General features: G+C 46.0%; 1 protein-coding gene across 1 annotated transcript in view; it reads left to right on the top strand.

The window, feature by feature from the left end:
• PDZD7 (PDZ domain containing 7) overlaps positions 1–23,797 on the top strand; it is a 148,536-nt gene extending 124,739 nt beyond the window's left edge. Inside the window, exons 14-17 of the mRNA XM_082268408.1 lie at positions 3,988–4,059; positions 6,448–7,074; positions 21,516–21,616; positions 23,460–23,797. Of these exons, the coding sequence (XP_082124534.1) occupies positions 3,988–4,059; positions 6,448–7,074; positions 21,516–21,616; positions 23,460–23,612 (953 nt within the window). The 3' untranslated portion in view covers positions 23,613–23,797. The remainder of the gene's footprint in view (positions 1–3,987; positions 4,060–6,447; positions 7,075–21,515; positions 21,617–23,459) is intronic.
• The last annotated feature ends 539 nt before the right edge of the window (positions 23,798–24,336 follow it).

Here is a 24,336-nt window from a genome sequence, read left to right as displayed (position 1 = left end):
CGAATCTAAGGATTGAAAGCTGGGACCCAGTGTGATAAAGTGACTTGTCCAAGGTCACACGGAGCCAACATCAGGATAAGATCCTATGTCTTCAGGAAGTCTCCCATGGCTACGCTGGCCGTCAGAGTACTTAACCTGCGTGGAGTGGCTCCTTCACTGGTGAAGGCCAACATGTGGATTTGAACCCATGCCGGTCAGGAAGTCTCCCAAGGCTGTGCAAGCCACTTAACCTGTGAGCTATGGCTGCTTCAGCAGTGATGGCCAAATTTTGTTTGGCTTATGAATGGTTGACTTTCATACTATGTTATGGCAACATAGGTCTCTTGCTGTGTGAAATGTAGAGCATGTCCATATTAAACCATATAAGTCAACATAGAGAAAAAAAGCTTGTCTGCAGGATTGGTGTAGAGGTTAGCTACTCAGCTTATGGGCCAATGCCTCTATTGAAGCTTGGATGCTGATCCTGGTTCGAACCTTGACAGCTGCTCCATTGTGAAATTCATCTCCTACAATAGAAATAAATATATTGCAAGACATCGAAGGATGCATTATAAGAATGTTTTAATAACAGCTGCTCTTACTCAGAGCAGCTTCATTATATATAGATGAAGACTTATAGCTTCAACACATAAGTTTTATGAACCCTCGAATCTAAGGATTGAAAGCTGGGACCCAGTGTGATAAAGTGACTTGTCCAAGGTCACACGGAGCCAACATCAGGATAAGATCCTATGTCTTCAGGAAGTCTCCCATGGCTACGCTGGCCGTCAGAGTACTTAACCTGCGTGGAGTGGCTCCTTCACTGGTGAAGGCCAACATGTGGATTTGAACCCATGCCGGTCAGGAAGTCTCCCAAGGCTGTGCAAGCCACTTAACCTGTGAGCTATGGCTGCTTCAGCAGTGATGGCCAAATTTTGTTTGGCTTATGAATGGTTGACTTTCATACTATGTTATGGCAACATAGGTCTCTTGCTGTGTGAAATGTAGAGCATGTCCATATTAAACCATATAAGTCAACATAGAGAAAAAAAGCTTGTCTGCAGGATTGGTGTAGAGGTTAGCTACTCAGCTTATGGGCCAATGCCTCTATTGAAGCTTGGATGCTGATCCTGGTTCGAACCTTGACAGCTGCTCCATTGTGAAATTCATCTCCTACAATAGAAATAAATATATTGCAAGACATCGAAGGATGCATTATAAGAATGTTTTAATAACAGCTGCTCTTACTCAGAGCAGCTTCATTATATATAGATGAAGACTTATAGCTTCAACACATACATTTTGTGAACCCTCGAATCTAAGGATTGAAAGCTGGGACCCAGTGTGATAAAGTGACTTGTCCAAGGTCACACGGAGCCAACATCAGGATAAGATCCTATGTCTTCAGGAAGTCTCCCACGGCTACGCTGGCTGTCAGAGTACTTAACCTGCATGGAGTGGCTCCTTCACTGATGAAGGCCAACATGTGGATTTGAACCCATGCCTATTAGGAAGTCTCCCATTGCTGTGCGAGTACTTAAAGCGGAGTTCCACCCGAAATTTATACTTACCTCCATCTTCTCGCTCCCGGTCACCTGAAAAACAAATGGATAATCGCAATTTTTTTTTTTTTTTTCACTTACCTTTTAGAGAAAATATACTCACCTTACTTCCTTCTTCCTCCCCTCGGCGGCCACGGCGATTCGTCACTTCCTGGCTTTTGCAATGATTCCTGGGAGCTGAACGTCATCGCTCCCAGGAATCATTGCGCCTGCACCGGCCCCGACGTCAGTTCCGGGGCGCGCGCGTCATTCCTTTCTAAACAGCTTCTGGGCATGCCCAGAAGCTGTGGAGGGATGACGCGCGCGACCCGGAAGTGACGTCGGGGCCGCTGCAGTGCATCGTGGGACCGAAGAAGGAGGAAGAGGACCGAAGAGGACGCGGAAGAGGATCGCGCTGGCTTCAAGCTGCCCACACCCGAGATGGCAGCGCTGGAGAAGACAATTTCAAGGTAAGTATTTCTCCTGAAAGGTAAGTGCAACCCGGGACAGATCAGAGGCTATCCATTGTGGAATGTGCTAGCCCTGACTGTCCCGGGGGTATTTTTATAAAAAAATGTATAACTAGGGTGGAACTCCGCTTTAACCTGTGAGCTATTGCTGCTTCACCATTGATGGCCAAATTTTGTTTGGCTGATGAATGGTTGACTTTCATACTAAGTTATAGTGAGTGAATCAAGCTATGCTGGAGCTGAGCTGGTGGTTTAGGGGTTATGTATATAGCCTTTCAATGTGTCTTTGGTTGCAAGTTCAAATTTAAATGAGGCCATTACAGTTTCAATTTTACTACAATGACAGTAGCATAACTGTCACAAGTGAGACAATAATGTAGAAATTTGAGTTTGTGTTATGGTAAGCTCGATATTCACACCTTAAAAAACTGTTCAGCACAGTCAACCAAATAAGACTGGGATATGAACTTCTAGCAGGCTAGAAATTCTTGGTTGAAGACAAGCTACTTAACCACTAAGCTGGCTCTTCAGACATTGCATGCTCTGGCAACATAGGTCTCTTGCTGTGTGAAATGTAGAGCGTGTCCATATTAAACCATATAGGTCAACATAGAGGTAAAATTTGTCCACAGGATTGGCATAGAGGTTAGACACTCAGATTATGGGCTGTTACCGCTATAGAGGTGTGGATTCTGATCCTGGTTTGAATCTAGACCTTTGCTTCATTGTGAAGTTCGTAGACTGGAAGTGACGTCACCCGGCTTCTCCGGAGGTGTTTTTGGAGGTGAGCGGCCATTACACCTATTAAAGGATATAGCTCACTTCTAGTGACACGTCTTTCAGGAGTTCCATGAAAGTCACTTAATTGCTGTGAAGAGTCACGAAATTCACCCTTCTTTTCAAGCATTAGCTGCACTTTTTTTGCACATGGACTGCTATTCATGTTTATCACCTCACAATTTTAATTAATATTTTTTCAACTATATATTTATTGATTATCATTTTTATTGTTGATATTTTGTCATCATTATATTGCATTTATTTATCTTTTATTGTATATGCACCTATGAATTTTTTCACCAAAGTCACAGAAACTTTTCACTGAAGTCCCATATTTCGATTTGTATCCACTCCATTATTTAGTTTCATCACATTTACCTATTGGAGCGTGTATTACATTGCAACCAGGATTTTGTGACATACGTAGTTCTAGGAACTTATTTCTGGATCATTATCTAGTGAAACAAGCGCAGATTCCCCCCCTCTCTTTTTCCAAAAAAAAAGTTTTGCCTTTAGTTATACTTTAAGGTAAACAAAAAAAAAAAAACCCTTCTGCCTTTAGAACCAGTTTAACCTGGAGGTTTGAATGTTTGCATGCAACCATATATACAATATAACTGTTGTTTTTCACCTGGTGCTCTCATGCTTGTGTATTGGAAGCATATAACATTCCATCCCTAGGCTTCCATGAATCTTTTTCAGCTTTTATCTAATTTAGTTGGGTCATACATGCACTGTGTGCAATAAAAAAAAAAGTTCTTACTGCATTCTTTCCAATTCATACCTAGTTGGACATGGCCAAAGCATGCATAAAGAGGAACACACAACACCCACAATGTTTGCCATAATGGCAATACTAACTATTCTGGAAAATGTTCATATCTAGCTACTCTACCACCAAGGACAAATGTCACAATTTTTTTTTTTTATGCCAATTCTAGTAATGAAGGTAGGTGAGGGAAGCTGTCAGCAGAGGCTGAAGTAAAGACGCCCTAATCTGCGTTTGTTATTAAAGTGAATCTGTGCCCACGCTGTGCACACAAGTCACATAACTAGCCTATAATGATGTTTGTCCCATGTCCTGCAGGCTAATGGTTGTTGTAGAAACCTTCTCTCAGGGTAAATGTAGCAAAAAAATTAGTTCGATGAATTTCAGCTTTAATCCCATCTCATTCCATATGATCTAATATTGCCATCATTGTGTTTTTGTATTACAGTGGCATCTCCTGCACTTAGACCTGCCAGATATGACACACTTCCAAGGAAGCATCTTGTTACTCCGGTTCCAGGTCAGTAATGGTTTAACCAATCTATTCCTTTTTCTTTTTAGCTAATGCACAAGAAAATGCCATTTTAGCTGCAAGGATATTCAACAATGGTGTAGTCTTAGTGTAGAGCTGTACCAAGAATGGCCAGCAGAGGTCACAATTGATTATATGAAGCAGAGTGTTGATGACATATTAGCAGCCTAATACAGTGCCTTGCTAAAGTATTCAGCCCCCTTGAATTTTTCGACCTTTTGCCACATTTCAGGCTTCAAACATAAAGATATAAAACTGTAATTTTTTGTGAATTATCAACAACAAGTGGGACACGATCATGAAGTGGAACGAAATTTATTGGATATTTCAAACTTTGTTAACAAATAGAAAACTGAAAAATTGGGCGTGCAAAATTATTCAGCCCCTTTACTTTCAGTGCAGCAAACTCTCTCCAGAAGTTCAGTGAGGATCTCTGAATGATCCAATGTTGACCTAAAAGACTAATGATGATGATAAATAGAATCCACCTGTGTGCAATCAAGTCTCCGTATAAATGCACCTGCGCTGTGATAGTCTCAGAGGTCCGTTTAAAGCGCAGAAAGCATCATGAAGAACAAGGATCACACCAGGCAGGTCCGAGATACTGTTGTGGAGAAGTTTAAAGCCGGATTTGGATACAAAAAGAATTCCCAAGCTTTAAACATCCCAAGGAGCACTGTGCAAGCGATAATATTGAAATAGAAGGAGTATCAGACCACTGCAAATCTACGAAGACCTGGCCGTCCCTCTAAACTTTCATCTCATACAAGGAGAAGACTGATCAGAGATGCAGCCAAGAGTCCCATGATCACTCTGGATGAACTGCAGAGATCTACAGCTGAGATGGGAGACTCTGTCCATAGGACAACAATCAGTCGCATACTGCACAAATCTGGCCTTTATGGAAGAGTGGCAAGAAGAAAGCCATTTCTTAAACATATCCATAAAAAGTGCCGTTTAAAGTTTGCCACAAGCCACCTGGGAGACACACCAAACATGTGGAAGAAGGTGCTCTGCTCAGATGAAACCAAAATCAAACTTTTTGGCAACAATGCAAAACGTTATGTTTGGCGTAAAAGCAACACAGCTCATCACCCTGGACACACCATCCCCACTGTCAAACATGGTGGCAGCATCATGGTTTGGGCCTGCTTTTCTTCAGCAGGGACAGGGAAGATGGTTAAAATTGATGGGAAGATGGATGGAGCCAAATACAGGACCATTGAGACTGGGACGGAGATTTGTCTTCCAACAAGACAATGATCCAAAACATAAAGCAAAATCTACAATGGAATGGTTCACAAATAAACATATCCAGGTGTTAGAATGGCCAAGTCAAAGTCCAGACCTGAATCCAAACGAGAATCTGTGGAAAGAACTGAAAACTGCTGTTCACAAAGCTCTCCATCCAACCTCACTGAGTTTGAGCTGTTTTGCAAGGAGGAATGGGCAAAATTTTCAGTCTCTCACTGTGCAAAACTGATAGAGACATACCTCAAGCGACTTACAGCTGTAATCGCAGCAAAAGGTGGCTCTACAAAGTATTAACTTAAGGGGGCTGAATAATTTTGCACGCCCAATTTTTCAGTTTTTTTATTTGTTCAAAAAGTTTGAAATATCCAATAAATTTTGTTCCACTTCATGATTGTGTCCCACTTGTTTTTGATTCTTCACAAAAAATTACAGTTTTATATCTTTATGTTTGAAGCCTGAAATGTGGCAAAAGGTCGAAAAGTTCAAGGGGGCCGAATACTTTCGCAAGGCACTGTATGTAAAGAATTTACCCTGAAATAACAGAGGTGAGTAGTAAAAGAAAAGCTTAACGTTTACGTTTTGGATGCATTCATTCTGCCACTGAGGCGGTGTTTGAACATTTTGAACCAAAATTTGTATTTGTGGTACTTGATGGGGTGGGGGGGGGATTCCTAAAGTTTATGTCCAGCCAAAACTTTTTTGTATGGATTGGATAGAGTGAACAGAGATTGGACAAAGATTGAAATTGGATCTGTTGATCAGTACAGTGTAACCTCTTACTGCCCATGTAATGCATATGCGTAGCGGCAAAGAAGGTGGGCTTTAACGCCCACATGGCGCACATATGTGTCTATGGACGGCATACCTTCTGAGCTGAGGGCGCACTCAATGGACGCTCCCAGCTCAGTGACCTAGCTGCCAAAGACAGCTCTTGGACAATACGAATGTTCAGGAGTTAGTGGGACCCCCCCCCCCCCCCATCATGTGACCACTGTGACGGCCAATTACAGTGGTCGCATGACTTCCAATCCTTCCTGTCCCCAAGGTGTACTGTGCAGGAAGAGTTAAAGTAAGATTTGACATTGCCTGTTCATTGTTTTTTTTTTTTATTTTTTTTATTAGATCATAGAGGAACTTTCCAGCTTAAACCAGTAGATGATGTTAACGGCAGCAAGTCGCTTCCTGGGGAAATGGAGAGGCTACAAGTTTTAGATCCAAATGATGTCAAACGAACATATCCTAAAAACTTTACCCCACTTGAAGATGTGCCAGTCGATTCCTTTGATGCCCAAAATACTACTGTGAAGAAGTCTTCCTCTAGGCCACAACGGCCAAACTGGCTCCTTACTGAACCCATCAAGAGGTCGTCTGATTTGTCCTCCGTGCTCAATGATGGCTCCACATTGGTAACCAGTGACAACAAATCTTTGCCTACAAGAAGTAGAAAGGACCCAAAACATACGAGTGAGGATTCTCGAGTGCCTAGAACTACTCGCAGTAAATCAAAAGAAAAAAAGGATGAGGCATATTCAGTCATAAGCAAGGCTAAGAAATCCAGGCCAATCTTGTCTCAGATCTTCGGAGGGGTCTCTCTGAATCCATCCAACACTGATATCAAGCTAAGGCCTATACGATTAGAAAGCAATCACCAAGAACCCGAGCAGGTTTCACAGAATGGCTTTAGTGAGGACAAAGAGGAGGAATATGAGCTGGTGACTGTGACCATCACAAAAACAAAACAGTCTTTGGGTGAGCTGAAGAACAACTATTGCAAACAATATTGTCTTCTAATTGCTGTATGTGGTTGAAGTATGTACAGTACTTTGTTTTTTAAACAAACGGGCTTACAGTTAGGGAAAAAAGTATTTGATCCCCTGCTGATTTTGTACATTTGCCCACTGACAAAGAAATGATCCGTCTATAATTTTAATGGTAGGTTTATTTTAACAGTGAGAGACAGAATAACAACAACAAAAATCAAGAAAAACACATTTCAAAAAAGTTATAAATTGATTTGCATTTTAATGAGTGAAATAAGTATTTGATCCTCTATCAGAAAGATTTCTGGCTCAGGTGTCTTCTAAAAAGGTAACGAGCTGAGATTAGGGGCACTCTCTTAAAGGGAATGCTCCTAATCTCAGCTTGTTACCTGCATAAAAGACACCTGTCCACAGAAGCAATCAATCAGATTCCAATCTCTTCACCATGGCCAAGACCAAAGAGCTGTCCAAGGATGTCAGGGACAAAATGGTAGACCTATACAAGGCTGGAATTGGCTACAAGACCACCATCAAGCAGCTTGGTGAGAGGGTGACAACAGTTGGTGAAATTATTGGCAAATAGAAGAAACACAAAATAACTGTCAATCTCCCTCAGACTGGGGCTCCATGCAATATCTCACCTCGTGGAGTTTCAATGATCATGAGAACAGTGAGGAATCAGCCCAGAACTACACAAGAGAATCCTGTCAATGATCTTAAGGCAGATGGGACCATAGTCACCAAGAAAACAATTGGTAACACGCTACGCTGTGAAGGACTGAAATCCTGCAGCGTCTGCAAGGTCCCCCTGCTCAAGACAGCACATGTACAGGCCCGTCTGAAGGTTGCTAATAAACATCTGAATAATTCAGAGGAGAACTGTGTGAAAGTGTTGTGGTCAGATGAGCTCTTTGGCATCAACTCAATTCTTCCTGTTTAGAGGAGGAGGAATGCTGCCTATGACCCCAAGAACACCATTCCCACCGTCAAACAATATGCTTTGGAGGTGTTTTCTGCTAAGGGGACAGGACAACTTCACCACATATAAGGGACAATGAACGGGCCATGTACTGTCAATTCTTGGGTGAGAACGTCCTTCCCTCAGCCAGGGCATTGAAAATGGGTCGTGGATGGGTATTCCAGCATGACAATGACCCAAAAAACATGGCCAAGGCAACAAAGGAGTGGCTCAAGAAGAAGCAAATTAGGGTTCTAGAGTGGCCTAGCCAGTCTTAATTCCATAGAAAATATGTGGGGGGAGCTGAAGATTTTCATGTTACCAAATGTCAGCCTCATATGTCAAATGAAACCTTAATGACTTGGAGAGGATCTGCAAAGAGGAGTGGGACAAAATCCCTCCTGAGATGTGTGCAAACCTGATGGCCAACTACAGGAAACATCTGACCTCTGTGATTGCCAACAAGGGTTTAGCCACCCAGTACTAAGTCATGTTTTGCGAAGCAGTCAAATACTAATTTCACCCATTAAAATGCAAATCAATTTATAACTTTTTTTAAATGAGTTTTTCTGGATTTCTTTGTTGGTATTCTGTCTCTACCATTAACCACTTACCGCCCGCCCACCGCAGTTGTACATCGGTATTTTGACGCTAAATACCGGGGTTATGGCAGCAAATAGCTGCCATAACCCCTGTATTTTTTAAAACGGCGGGCGATCGGCTTTCAGGTAAGGGTAGTCCCAGTGGCGGATTCACCGCGGGATCACCCTTACGGTGCGGCGGAAGAGGTCCCACCCCCCCTCCCGCCGGGTCCCGGTCGTTTTCCCCGCTTACCGGACCGGCCAGCAGCGGGGAAAACGATTCTGTCCTCTCTCCACACAGACAGGAAGTCGAGTGAGGGCAAGATGGCCCTCACTCGACTCTATGGTCCTGGAGGACTGGAGCGACGTCAAACGTCGTTGCCTAGCAACCGCCTTAAAGAGCCAATTTTCTTTAAACCCTTTTTTTTTTTTTTTTTTTTAGTGTCCTTGTGAGATCTGAGGACTTTTTGACCCCAGATCTCACAATAAAGAGGTCCTGTCATGGCTATTTCTATTACAAGGAATGTTTACATTCCTTGTAATAGGAATAAAAATGATCAAATTTAAAAGAAAAAAAAAAACTGCGTAAAAATCTAAAATAATAAATAAAATAGGGGGAAAAAAAATTAAAGCGCCCTGTCCCCGTTAGCTCGCACGCAGAAGCGAACGCATACGCAGAAGCGAACGCATACGCAAGTCCCGCTCACATATGTAAACATTGTTCAAACCACACATATGAGGTATCACCGCGATCGTTAATTTGAGCCCTAGACCTCCTTTGTAACTCTAAGCTGGTAACCTATAGAAATTTTTAAAGTGTCGCCTATGGGATTTTTAAGTACCAAAGTTTGTCAACATTCCGCGAGCGGGCGCAATTTTGAAGCATGACATGTTGGGTATCTATTTACTCGGCGTAACATTATCTTTCATGTTATGGAAAAAAAATTGGCCTAAATTTACTGTTTTCTTATTTTTTAATTAAAAAAATTATTTTTCTCTTACGTCCTCCGACAGTCGCAGCCCCTTCCCAATTCGTCACCAATGGGTATTGACCTTTGCTCCGTAGGAGTAGCTAGGCAACAAGAATTGTTAATACAAAGCTTTTAACATAGACACACCCCTAGGGGCTGTCCCCTCAGTCAATACCTCCCTGCACCAGCATTCCCAACTCAGTTTGTCTTTGCCTAGCTTAGGAGTAGCTGGCTATCCTGTGCTGGGGCTCAGTCTCAGCCTTCTACCCTTTCTTTGATTTTATTTCGAGTATTTTTCTATTTTCCTTGCTAGCTGTTATCTTGTCAGCCTTAGTTTAGGGATCTTCTGATGAAGAATCATCATGCGGAGCTGGGTCTCGGACTGGCCGCCCTGCATCCCATGGCTGATAGCCGGATGGATCCCCAGCCTGCCATCGAGCGTTCAGCTTAGATTTTGCCCTGGCACATTGAACGACCCATCCCTGTTCGCTGCAGGGATGCTGCCTGTGAGGTGGCTACCTCACTGGACGCCATGACTGCGGTCCACAAGCGTCCTGGCTGCGGCACTCCCTGTCTACCCTGATAGCTGTTTGTCGCTGGAGACGGCTCCCCACGCCATCTGGTACGGTAAGCACCTTCTGTGTGGGGACCTTCTGTATGGGTGTCAGTCTGTGGCTGTGTATACCCTCCATGTCTGTGTAACTGCGGGCTCCCTGTCAGATCCCTGTGTGGCTGCATGCCTGTGGGCTGCGAGGGGGGGGCCATCCTGCTCTGCTGTTTTATTATGCTCTGGGTGCAGTTTGAGTGCAGACATGTGTGTGTGTGGTGATTTTATTTGACTGTATACTGTGACTGGCCCTGTCTCTATGCAGCACCGTGTTTTGGCGCCATTCACCGCCATTTTGGCGGGCGATACTGTCCATGCACATGGCGGCGCCATTTTATTGTAGCCTTTTTCCCTCTGCCGAGCAGCCATTTTGCTGGAGCCTTCCATAGGCTATATCTATCAGTCAGCATTGCATCACTTCCTCTTTCCCCGGGAACAGCGATCGGTGGCAGCAGTCTGGTGTGCTCTCTCCAGGTTTTTACCTGTCTGTCCTGTCATTCCTTGCTCAGTGTTTGTCTATCCCTGCAGGGTCAGTGCATACAGCAGTGTGCGGTGGGCTGCGCTCGCCGTGGTTTTAAAGGGCCAGTACCTTTATTGCTTTTCTGTACTGGGGCATGGATTCTCAGGATAGCAAGTTTCCCCCCGCCCTGGTGGGGGATCAGGGGGCTGCTGCACCCCCCGAGGGGGCTGATCTGACCACTGTAGTGGCTTCCTTGGTGTCTCAGGTGCAGATGCTGCTGGCTGAACGATCCGCAAAAAGGGCCAGGTTATCCATTTCCTCTGATTTAGAGGGCGATATGGCTGCTGGGGCTGGCGTGCCCTTCTCAGGGTCACGCTCATCTTTGGACCTTGCGGGGTCTGAGGGAGAGCCTGAGGTGCAGGGGGTTGATGTTTCTCCTCCTGGCTCGCCTGAAGAGCTTGCACTCATGAATGAGCTGATTGCCTCCATAAAGGACACCTTGCACTTGGAGGATGAGCCTACTCCTCCTGCTAGGATGTCTGCTTTCGGAACGCAGAGGGCTCGCAAATCAGCGCAGGTTTTTCCCTGCCCTGCTGAATTTCACCATACGGTTAATGAACAGTGGCGCAATTTAAAGAAGCCTTTTACTGTGCCAAATAAGTTTAAATTACTTTATCCGTTTGCACCTGCCACCGACGAGCGTTGGTGTGTGGCGCCTCCGGTGGATCATGCGGTAGCCGTTTTGAACAAAGCTACTGCGGTGCCCTCCGAGGATACCCCGGTTTTCCGGGACCCTACGGACAGGAGAATAGAGTCTCTTGCCCGTCATGCCTATGTGGTGGCTGGTTCTATGCTGAAGCCTATTTTTGCTTCCATTATGGCGGCGCAGGCTGTTGCTGATTGGACCAAGATGCTCAGGCGCACCTTGGCGGCTGATTCCGCTCCGCCTACCACGTTGGCTATGGTGGACCAGTTCCATCAGGGTGTCATGTACTTGTGTGAACTTGAATTTAGCTCCCTTGGCTGCACGCCTGTCCAGCGTGGCGGTACTGAACCGTCGTCTGATTTGGCTGAAGAATTGGTCGGTCGACCAATCATCTCGCAAGACGCTGGCGGATTTTCCCTACGCGGGGTCTCGCCTTTTTGGCGAGGCTTTGGATACCCTGATAAAAGGGGTTACGGGGGGCAAGAGTACTCTCCTGCCCCAGTCTTACAGGCATAAGTCTTTCCGTGGTAAGCGGAATTCCTCGTCTAGGCCCTCTCAGGGGTCCTTTCGTGCCTTTCGGTCGCAGTCCAAGGGCAAGCCCTTCAAAGGCCAAGGCTCCCAGAAGAAGCCGTGGGCAGGGAAGCAGAAGTCCGGCCAGTCCGGTTCGACTTCCCATACCACTTCCGCCTGAAGGGGCGCCCTCACCCGTTTCTGGGGTGGGGGGGACGTCTGCGCGGTTTCCTACAACCTTGGCTGGCCCGTGTTCGGGACAGGTGGGTTCAGGAAATCGTTCGATCTGGTTACAAGATCGAATTTCTCTCTCGGCCGGCGGGCAGATTTTTCCCCTCAAATCTTCAGCTGTCTCCGGAGCGCTTGCAGGATTTGCACCTGGCGGTGCGGGACCTGCGGGCCCAGGGGGTGGTGGTCCCGGTGCCTCATCGGGACAGATTTCAGGGGTTTTACTCCAATCTGTTCACTGTGCCCAGAAAGGAGGGCAAAGTGCGTCCGATTCTGGACTTGAAAGCTCTGAACCGCTTTATGCGGGTTCGCAAGTTTCGCATGGAATCCCTGCGCTCAGTGGTGGCTGCCCTGAGTCCGGGGGAATTCATGGCCTCCATCGATCTGAAGGATGCGTACCTACACATCCCCATTTTCGAGGGTCACCAGAGGTACCTTCGATTCGCCATTGCGGAGGATCATTACCAATTCGTGGCGTTACCTTTCGGTCTCGCTTCGGCTCCGCGGGTTTTTACCAAAGTGCTGGCGCCGGTTCTGGCCCTGTTGCGAGCACAGGGCATTGCTGTCTTGGGGTATCTGGACGATATCCTGATACGGTCAAACACCAGTCAGAGCCTGGTGGCCGACCTGTCCACCACGATGCGGACTCTGCAGGAGTTCGGTTGGACCATAAACATTCCGAAGTCGACTCTGTGTCCTTCGGTTCGCCTTCCCTACCTGGGAATGATTCTGGACTCTGTCCAAGTGAAGGTCTTCCTGCCGGAGGACAAGCTTTGGACTCTTCAGGACGAGGTCAGGTCCCTCAGGGACAACCGGAACTCGTCTCTCCGGACATGCATGAGATGTCTAGGTCTAATGGTTTCGTCTTTCGAGGCGATCCCTTTTGCCCAGTTTCACATGCGGGGTCTCCAGGCGGAGATTCTGACCGAGTGGGACAGGCGGCCGCGATCCCTGGATCTGCGGATCTCGTTGAGCCAAGCCACCAGAAGGGGTCTTCTGTGGTGGCTCCTGTCCCCGGCGGTGTCGGGGGGCAAGTCTTTTCGTCCATTGTCATGGACGGTGCTCACCACGGATGCCAGCCTGTCGGGCTTGGGTGGTGTTCTGGGCGTTCTGTCCGCCCAGGGAACTTGGTCGGAGGAGGAGTCCTCCCTCCCGATCAACATTCTGGAATTAAGAGCAATAAAGCTTTGCCTTCTGCGATGGACGGGCCGGCTTCGGGGCCGTCCAGTTCGGGTTCAGACGGACAATGCCACCGCAGTGGCTTACATCAACCACCAAGGGGGCACCGGGAGTGCCCGAGCGGCTCGGGAAGTAGCCGACATTCTGTCTTGGGCCGAGACACACGTCCCGGCGATAACGGCAGTTCACATACCGGGGGTGGAGAACTGGCAGGCGGATTATCTGTTGTGCGCGAAGTGGGGTTCCCCAGATGTGGACCTGTTCGCGTCTCGTCTGAACAACAAGGTGGGAAGGTTTGTTGGAAGGACGCGCGATCCTCGGGCAGACGCCTCAGACGCGTTAGTGGCGCCCTGGCATCAGTATCGTCTGATGTATGCCTTTCCACCGATTCAGCTGCTGTCCAGGCTTCTTCGCAGGTTAGCCTCGGAACCGCACACGGTGATTTTGGTAGCACCGGACTGGCCTCGCCGGTCCTGGTACGCAGATCTCGTAAATCTGGCAGTCGACGCTCCGTGGCATCTGCCACTTCGGGAAGATCTCCTGTCTCAAGGGCCGATATTCCATCCTGCTTTACAGTCGCTGGCTTTAACGGCCTGGCTGTTGAAAGCCTGGTCCTGAAGGATAGGGGTCTCTCCCCTGAGGTCATTCCCACTTTGATCAAGGCCAGAAAAGCCTCTTCGGGTAAAATTTACTACCGTACTTGGAAAGCATACTTTGCCTGGTGTGAGTCCAGGGGGTATTGCCCTCGCTCATACTCGGTGTCGAGAGTGTTGGCTTTCCTCCAAACTGGAGTGGACCAGCGTTTGGCGCTGGCCACAATTAAGGGTCAGATTTCTGCGCTGGCCGTTCTCTTTCAACGCCCTGTGGCGTCTAATTCATTGGTTAGCACCTTTGTTCAGGGGGTGCGACACTTGGCCCCTCCTAGGAGGGACCCTATACCTCCATGGGACTTGAACTTGGTTCTGTCCGTGTTGCAACAGGCTCCCTTTGAAAAGATCAGGAGATGTCGTTGTCTCTGTTGTTCAAGAAGGTTGCCTTTTTGGTGGCGATCACTTCGGCTCGCAGGGTGTCGGAGCTGGCAGCTTTGTCCTGCAATTCTCCCTACCTGGTGGTCCACAAGGATAAGGTGGTCCTGCGGCCTAACCCATCTTTCCTTCCGAAAAGGATATCGGACTTTCACCTGAATGAGGACATTGTCTTGCCTTCGCTTTGCGCGAAGCCTAAGCATCCGAAGGAGGTTGCCTTACATTCCTTGGATGTTGTCCGGGCGATCAGAGTTTACCTGTCGTCCACTAAATCTTTTCCCAAGTCAGATTCTCTCTTTGTCCTTCCTGAGGGACCTCGGAAGGGCATGGCGGCGTCGGCTGCGACTATCGCCAAATGGATCAGACAGATCATTGAACAAGCTTATGCCTTGAAGGGGAAGGTTCCTCCCTTCCCTGTGAAGGCGCACTCTACCAGGTCTTTGAGTACGTCTTGGGCTTTCCGGCATCGAGCTTCTGTGGCCCACGTGTGTAAGGCGGCGACTTGGTCGTCCGTTCACACCTTCTCAAAATTCTATAAGGTGGATGTTCAGGCATCGGCTGATGCCTCCTTTGGCCGTAAAGTTCTCAGTGCGGCAGTCTCTTAGGGACCCTTGTTTTCATGGGCCCTTGGTTGTTGGGGTGTTTTACCCCTGGGTTGCTTGTTTTTCCTGGGTTGTTTCTCCTGTTGAGCACGTTTTCCTGTTGCCCGGTTGGTTCTCTCACTATGGTAAGGTTCCTTTCTCTGATGTGGGTACTGCGTTGCCTTTTCTGAGGTTGCGTCTCCCACCCCTCATGTCTACACTGCTTTGGGACGTCCCATTGGTGACAAATTGGGAAGGGGCGGCGACTGTCGGAGGACGTAAGAGAAAACTGAATTTTTGTAAAATCTTACCGTAAAATTCCTTTCTCTGAGTCCTCTGACAGTCGCCGCCCCCCGCCCCTCTTTTGGGGTTTTTGTGTACTCTTACTGCTATGCTACTAAAAGCTTTGTATTAACAATTCTTGTTGCCTAGCTACTCCTACGGAGCAAAGGTCAATACCCATTGGTGACGAATTGGGAAGGGGCGGCGACTGTCGGAGGACTCAGAGAAAGGAATTTTACGGTAAGATTTTACAAAAATTCAGTTTTTCCCAAAAAAATTGCGTTTGGAAGACCGCTGCACAAATACGGTGTGATAAAAATATTGCAACAATCTCCATTTTATTCTTTAGGGTCTCTGAAAAAAAAAAAAAAAAAAAAAAAAATATATATATATATATATATATATATATATATATAATGTTTGGGGGTTCTAAGAAGTTTTATAGCAAAAAAAAAAATGATTTTAGTGTCAAAAATAGGCCTGGTGGGTAAGTGGTTAAAAATATAGACAGACCATTTTTTTGTCAGTGGGCAAACATACATAATCAGCAGGTAATCAAATACTTTTTTTTCCTCACTGTACATATGTTATTTTTTTTTTGTGTCCCTGTTAGAAGATTCTTCCTCTTCCTATTTAAAGAGTGTCAAACAAAGCAGGAAGTGAGCTAAAATCTCCCTACTTCCTATTTTTAAGGGATTCCGTACAAAGCAGGAAGTGAGAGAAGACATGGACAACAATCAAATACATTTACTAGTAGAATGAGCAAGGTGTAGATCCTCTGTTAAGCCTCGTACACACGCAACGATTATCGGCCGACCGATCGTCCGACTTTTGTTCAAGTTGTGTTTTGTTGGTTTGAATGTGCCAACAAAATTCTACTTCAGAAGTTATGTCATGTGTTGGTTTGCTTTCTTTGTGTTCTTTCTTCTCTGAGCATGCCCAGTCTTGCTCATCAGATTTTTCCCTGTCGAAATCTGTACTGACTGCACGAAAATCGGACGTTGTGTTGACGGCCAACAAAAAATTTTATAGTCTGCACACCAGATTTTTTTCGGCCGAAAAGTCGCAGTTGGTTGTCGGAAGCATTATACTAACAAGCCGAAAATCGGCAGATCGGACGTTGGCCGAAAATTCCCTGCCAATTTTCGACGCGTGTGGGAGATGTCCAGGTGATTGACAGAAAGTGAAATTTGCTTTTGAGTACACTGAGATCACAGAAAGGAGTTCTAACCCTTTTTTTATGCTATCTAAAATAAAAGATTTGGAGTCGAGTGCTGCTTCATTTTTTTTTTTTTTTTTATTTTCACATTTTTTATGGCTTTTTTTTCAACAAACTGTACATGCAGTGCAAGCTGTTTGGCAGAAGTGACAGTAACAAAAAAATGGATTTTTGTAAAATCTTACCGTAAAATCCTTTTCTCTTAGCTCATCGACAGACGTAGTCCTCGGTGATACACCACCTTCGGGTTATGTTACCTCCGCAGGAGCAGGACTAGACAGGAAATTAAAAAGCTCTGGCCACACCCTAGGGGCAGTCCCAGAGGGTATATCCTCTCTCTCTCTGCCTCAGCAAATCAGTTATGTGAAAAAGCAGTGCTTAGAGAATTTAACCCAACCCAACTCCAAAACAGAGGGGCGGGGACTACGTCTGTCGATGAGCTAAGAGAAAAGGATTTTACGGTAAGATTTTACAAAAATCCATTTTTCTCTAGCGCTCATCGACAGACGTAGTCCTCGGTGATACACCACCTTCGGGACGTCCCAGAGCAGTATCACAACTGAGGGGTGGGAAAATGGAAATCAAATCCCAATCTAGAAGGCCCAACCGGTGCCAACTAGAAGTTTACAATGCTCATCCTAAATGATGAGACTCAACAAAAAAATTTTTTCAAACAGAAAAAAACCCTCGAGGTAGACCACCGGTCTCCTCAAATTGCGGCCTGCAAAACCTTGCGGCCAAATGAGGCATCCGCCGATGCCGTCACATCAATTTTATAGAATTTAGTAAAGGTATGTACCGACGACCAAGTGGCCGCCTTACATACCCTGACCACTGACGCCTGATGGCGAAAGGCCCAGGAAGTACTGAGCGCTCGAGTGGAGTGCGCCCTAACAGGGAACGGAGGACTCTGACCCTTAATAGAATAAGCCTGTACCACCGTTTGTCTAATCCATTTGGCAATGGTCGCGGCAGATGCAGGCAAACCCTTTCTGGGGCCATCCGTGATCACAAAAAGTGAATCCGTCTTACGGAATGATTCCGTAGCTTTCAGGTATACCCTGATTGCCCGAACCACATCCAAGGAATGCAACGCATGTTCCCGATGATGCTTGGGCTGAGGACACAAGGAAGGTAGTACAATATCTTCATTCAGATGAAAATCTGAAACCACCTTAGGAAGAAAAGATGGCTTAGGATGAAGTACTACCTTATCCCTATGAATCACTAGGTATGGGGACTGGCATGATAATGCAGCCAGTTCTGACACCCTGCGAGCAGAAGTAATAGCCACCAAGAAGACCACCTTCTGGGATAAAGTAAGCAAGGGAATCTCCCTGATGTTTTCAAAGGGAGGTTTCTGTAGAACCGACAAAACCAAATTAAGATCCCAGGGCGGTAAGGGCGCGCGGACTGGAGGAGCCAGGTGCCGCACCCCCTGGATGAAATTCCGCACCAAGGATTTGGTAGCTAAAGGTTTCTGAAAGAAGATTGCTAATGCTGAAACTTGACCCTTGATGGTGCTCAAGGCTAGCTTCTGCTCAACCCCTTGTTGCAAAAAGGCCAATATTCGAGACACCGAATAGGTACGTGGAGGAAATCCTAAAGATTCGTACCACGCAATATAAGTCTTCCATGTGTGATAATAGACTTTGCTGGAAGTCGCTTTCCTTGCTTTAATAAGGGTAGGAATGACAGAAGTAGACAAACCTCTGTCCTTCAGTACTTGGGTCTCAATGGCCAGGCCATTAAAACCAGCGACTGTAAAGCACGAAGGTAAATAGGTCCTTGAGACTACAGACACTCCCTGAGACGAAGTTCCCACGGAACGTCTGCGACTAACCTGTCCAAGTCGGCCAGGCCGGCTTGAAGAGGCCAGCCTAGAATTTCTAGGACCACTGGCGCTGATAGGATCTGAACCAGGCGTCCCTAGAGGTATCTGGCCCCGACCATCCGAGAAAGTCTGGTCGTTTTCTGTTCCCACACATTTATCAGATACCTGATAGTTATCAGGCAAGGTGATCTTTTCTGGTTGAACCTCAGGGACCGAAGTCACCCGACTAGAGGCTACTTGGCCTATCTGGTCAATCAGATCCGATTCCTGTGAGGTATCGGGACTAATCTTAGGAAAAGGTAAAGGAAAAGATCTATACAGGGAACGGTAACTACCGCTTTCTGTACTTAAATGTTGGAAGGGAAGAATCGCACCGGTAGTAGTGGTTGATGCTCGATCTAATGTCCTGAATACCGGTGAAAACGTCCCCCCACCCTGAAATTGGGTGGGGGCGCACCTTCAGGCTGTGTACTCCTTTACTTCGGGTTTGGCTGGGTTGGTCCTCTGCTTGTCCGACCAGCCCTTCTTGAACCCTCCTGGAGGAGTCTTGCCTTTCCCGGAAGTACCAGCCGGGCGTCCTTTATGGGCGGTAAAGAAAGGTCCTCGCTTATTGCGAGGTTCCTTAGCTTTTGCAGCCTGTGGCAAAAAAGTACTCTTGCCCCCGGTGGCATCCTTAATGATTTCATCTAGGTTGGCTCCAAATAGACGATTCCCCTGGAAAGGGAGATTGGTCAAAGTCTTTTTGGAACCTAGGTCAGCTGACCAGCATTTTAACCACAGCACACGTCTGAGGATCACTGCTAACTTAGATGCATGCCCTAACAAGGGAGTAGTGTCCAAGGCTGCGTCACAGATAAACCGTAGCCCTTGTATGATCTGTTCTATCAAATCAGATGTCTCCTGGGGAATATCTTTTCCCCTAAGATCTTGGCGTACCATCTTCGCCCATACTGTAAGTGTCTGGGAAACTAGACCAATAACAATTACTGGTCTAAATGCTGACCCTATCAGAGAAAAGATAGTGCGGGACTCCGCTTCTATCTTTCGATCCACCGGATCCTTAAAGGACGAAGTGTCCTCCACTGGAATAACCGTGGCTTTATTCAGCCTGGAAATAGGCGGATCCACGACTGGTGGTACCGTCCATTTCTTAATGATGGATTCCTCAAACGGATAGCGTCTAGCAATACGCTTGGAAATAGTAAAGGTACGTTTAGAATGTTCCCATTCTCCTTTAATCTGATTTCCAAAACATTTAGGTACAGGAAAAGCCTTCGCCGTCTTGATGGGCTTATTAGTCCCAAAAGGCCTCTCTGTTTCAGTTGCCTCTGCCGGTAAAGCCTCAAGTTTTAAGGTTTCTTGCACTGCCACAACTAGTGCGTCCACCAATGCTTCTTCCTGAATTATAGCAGGAGAAGAAGCGTCCTCCTCACTGTCTGAGGGGGCTTTACCTGGGATAGCAACCCTTGCAGAGGAACCTGCAACTGCAGTGACCATCTCTGAATCAGAGTCAGAGGTGTCAGATAGTATAGGGGTAGGCGGGGGTCGCTTCCTTGACCCCCGTCCCTGACAGGCCGCCTCCACCCGAGCCACCATAGACTCCAAAATTGCTGTAAATGACTCTATACTCTGTACACCGGCGGGTCCCGAGGCCCCCTCGAGGGAAACAGGTGGGGGAATCTGTGTGGCAGGGTCCATAATAACTCCAGTTACTTCCTGGATGATATAATTCAAAGTAAAGAAAAAACTTTTTTTTTTTTGACCCTCAGCGCCACAAAAAACCCCTTAGTGTTACCTGCTAGGGATCCCTATCGATCGAGAGAGAGAGAGATAGACCCCCAGGCTCACCACTTGATGTTCAGAGTTGAACTGCAACAGCTTACAGCGCTGTCTTAGACAAACAGGAAGTCTTTTGGCTGGCTGCCCAGGAAGAAAGGAGGCGGCTCCGCCCCTCTGTACGCCTTCCGGCGCCTCCCCCAAGCTCCACGAGGTGTAGAATCACCTAAAACATGGCCGCCCCCATGCTGGAGACACGAGGCTACGCCAAAATGGCGGCTCGTGCGATCCAGCAAAAAAAATGGCGGCGGCCTGTGCTGACTAGCGGTGTGCTGCAGGCACACAACACTCTCTCTGCATGGGGATATGGCGTGTTTGGCGGTACCGGCCCTGGCGGACCGCATGGCCGTTCGGGAGGCCTGCTATTAGCTGGAGATCTGACTTGGAAGGCAGTCTACATGTCCATGGCTTCTGACTGGTAGGTAGCTTATACTTAACCCATAAGATTCCCAGAATGCCACAGATTACATCTTTAAAACATGTATACAATAGATTGTTAGCTCCCAAACCAAGCCTCCTGGCTTTTGCACACATAAAATCACACTCAAAGTAGGAGGATTTGTGACATGTTATAGGATAGAAAGAAACTCTTTCTTACCATACAGAGAGGGGCCCGCGTTCACCACAAAAACCCGTCAGGGAAAACAGGGGGAACATACTACTCACCATACCGGAACCAGGCGGGCACCAACTCCTGACAGTACCCCTCTCCACCGGGGCGGGAGGGCTGTCGACCGATACAGACGCCGTGACTCATGGTCTTTGGCGTTTCAGCGAGACGTTTAACTCGCGGGTTCAGTCCTTTAATGGGACTTTGTCGCGGCCGACTCAGCGCGGAGCTATGGCCTGCACGCGCTCGTAGGCTGAACTGGGGTGACCACCGGATCTCAACATCCAGCCCGTCGCCCAGTTCAGCTTTCTTGCTTGAAGATCTCACAGGAACACTGGAGAAAAAAAGCTGTCCAAAAATCCTTTTAGAAAAAAATTTCTTGCCAGGACCTAAGATCCCAGCAAGGTATCTAGGTCCTTACTCCTAACTAGACAGAAAATAACTGATTTGCTGAGGCAGAGAGAGAGAGGATATACCCTCTGGGACTGCCCCTAGGGTGTGGCCAGAGCTTTTTAATTTCCTGTCTAGTCCTGCTCCTGCGGAGGTAACATAACCCGAAGGTGGTGTATCACCGAGGACTACGTCTGTCGATGAGCGCTAGAGAAATTAAAATAAACTATCAGTATTTGTTACGTTAAACATTTATTGTCATTTACCAACAGCACAATAGTCAGTGGTGCAAGGAAACTCATAGCAACTGAACTAGAATCAGGTCAGGAATTATTTGTTAGTGCATGCCATCAACTAACACAAATGCAGCAATTAGGTACTCATCTGGCAAGTTAGCGATAAAGCATTCATTGACCTATGAAATTATTTTCCACATGATACAATTTATTTCAGGAATCAGCATATCTGGAGGAATTGAATCCAAAATACAACCAATGGTGAAAATTGAAAAGATCTTTCCCGGAGGAGCAGCCTTTCTCAGCGGTGAACTCCAGGTATTATTTTTGACTTTACCCTTAAAAAAAGTGAACAACATTGCACCCAAACAGATATAACCTTTTATTGCAGAACATTACTTGCTATATTATGCAACCAGCATTGATTTTCCATTGACTAAGTACAGCTTGTCCCGCACCCAAGGCTCTGGCAGTGATCTTTACACCAGAACGAAGCAGTCATAATGTGCCATTGGTGAATATATAGTTCTGCAGATGCTTGGAAATAAGTGCTTAGTTCCAGCATGGCCATCACTGCCAGAGATAGTGGCATGGGTCCAGTGGTCATCTAGTAACCATTGACATCAGCTTGCTTTAAAGTGCCCTGTTATATTGGTGGTTGGTAGGATACTCTGCAGTTACCACCAATCTGCACATCAATTTACAAGGCCATGGTGACTGTTTAGTGCCAGCACAGACATTTGCAGTTGACAGTCTTCTGTTAAAAAAATAGTGCTATCTGTGTTTCTTGTGCCGTGTTATACCTTGCTTCCTAGATGCCTACCACCAAGGCTATTTGGTCTTCCAAGTTGAAAGATGTCTTTTATATAATGCTGATCTGATAGTACATAAATGTCACATAACTATCTCTGTTCATTATTATTAGGTTTAATATAGTGCCAACAGTTTGTTCAGCAGTACAGTTAGAATACAGTTCAATGCAAGATGATGAGCCCATTCAGACAGGGGCGACACGACTTGCTTGGGCGACCTGTGAAGTCGTGGTGTACAGCGTGCACCGCGACCTCGGCGCGACATGCACGGACTTCATATAATTGAAGTCAATGCAAGTCGCCTCCAGGTCGCCCCAAAGTAGTACAGGACCCTTTTTCTAAGTCGGAGCGATTTATGTCGCTCCTATTAGAACGGGTCCTGTGCTAATCAATGGCGAGCGACCTACCGCGACTTGTCAGGCGACCAAGTCGCCTGACAAGTCGCGCTAGTGTGAATGGACCCTTAGGGTCCTGCTTGCAAGATCTACCAGTGTTGACAAACATTCATTTGCACTAAATGCAAGTAAAAATTGGTTGAAAAATGACCAAAATCTGCTGCCATGATGCTAAGGGCATAATATATGGTATACTGTATTATGTTGTATTCTAAATAACATGGAGGTGAAAGGTGGTTTTAAGTGTGCATGTCTGCCTTGGAAATATAATGCCTCCATAGACGTTACTGTCAAAATGAGCAGCACAGCAACCAATAGTTGAGTAATTAAAAATTGACAATGTAATAGGTAGCAGAAAAATTATATTAAATATACCAAGGCATTTTACCACCAATCTAAGGGGTTACATTAAAGTATTAACACTTGTGATCAAGTTACATCCCACCTTTAAGGCTATAGATGCAACCCCTCCAAAAGCATCTTTGAATGGTCCAAGTGTCTATCTATTCTCATCCCCTTGCTTCCGACATTCCCCCCTTCCATTATCCTCCTCTACTCCTCCTCTCTGCTGTTCTTTTCTCTCCTATCCTTTTTGAGGTATTGATTATAAACTTTAGACATACTGTAATTATAAAGTATTTATGCCATTGTCTATATACTGTATATGGTCATTGTCTATATACTGTATATGGTCAAACAAAATGTATAGCTGAACTGTGTGCTCTTGTACATTGTATGTAGTTATCCAAATAGATTCATTGTCACTGCACTTTTCTTTTTTTCCTGGATTTGTGTATGCACTGCAAACATGGAAATAGTATACACTTACCTGTATAGTGTAAGTGCTAAACCTACCTTTTGTATTTCAAATTCAATAAACTTTACCTTTGAAAAAAAAAAAAAAAAGGATTAACACCAGTTTTTTTTTTTATATTTATACATATATATATATAGGCAGGCTATGAGCTGGTCTCTGTGGATGGGGAAACCGTGCAAAGCGTAACACACCAGCGGGCAGTGGACGTCATTCGTCAGTCCTACAGCAACAAACAGAAGGAGCCAATGGAGCTTGTTGTTAAAATTCCAAAGAAAAGCAAGAAACAATAACGTTGTATTTGTCATACTGCTCTGCCACTTGCACTCCATGAATGTAAGAATGAAGACTTACCAATTATTCGGTCCACTCCTGATATCAGTGCTGTATTTTATCACTGCAAGTGCCTAATAAAACTCTCTCCGTCTTCCTTGTGCTTCCTGGCAGTCTGAACTAAGCTACGCTTGATCACATGTATATAAAAAAAGTCCATTCTTTTATTTTTGTTACCTATGTATATAATGTAATGTTCTTTTTTAGACTGTAACAATAAAGTTTTTATTGCACTAAAATGCAATTATGTGACTTCCTCTCAAACAAACTTTGAGCATAACAACTCAAAATGAGATGTTGAAAGTAAGAATATAGCTTATCTTAAATAATTATGCATTTTCTGGGTATCAATTTTGAGTTACTACTGCAGCCTTATGGGGACACTACACCTTTGTCCTGGTGACAGTGTCTTTATAAAGACCCCAACCTGATCCCCTAATACTTACCTTGCCAGTGCTCCCATGCTGCTCCTGCCTCCATCACAGTTGGCAGTATTATGGCAGGTACAGTGCTGTCTGTTGTTAGAAGCTAAGGAGAGCGATGATTTCACTCCCTTGATCATGTGACAACGCTCAAACATAGCCAATGACTGCTAATGTTAAGTACTGTAACTGGGAAAGAAGTCACATGCTCAAAAGCATTGGGTGTTGACACTGGCTGTGATGGACACAGGAACAGTGGGGG

This window comes from Pelophylax lessonae (genome assembly GCF_965119305.1).
Source record: "Pelophylax lessonae genome assembly, chromosome: 9".
Taxonomy (NCBI): domain Eukaryota; kingdom Metazoa; phylum Chordata; class Amphibia; order Anura; family Ranidae; genus Pelophylax; species Pelophylax lessonae.
The sequence above is the reverse complement of the archived record's forward strand: the minus strand, read 5'-3'. Positions and strand labels throughout refer to the sequence as shown.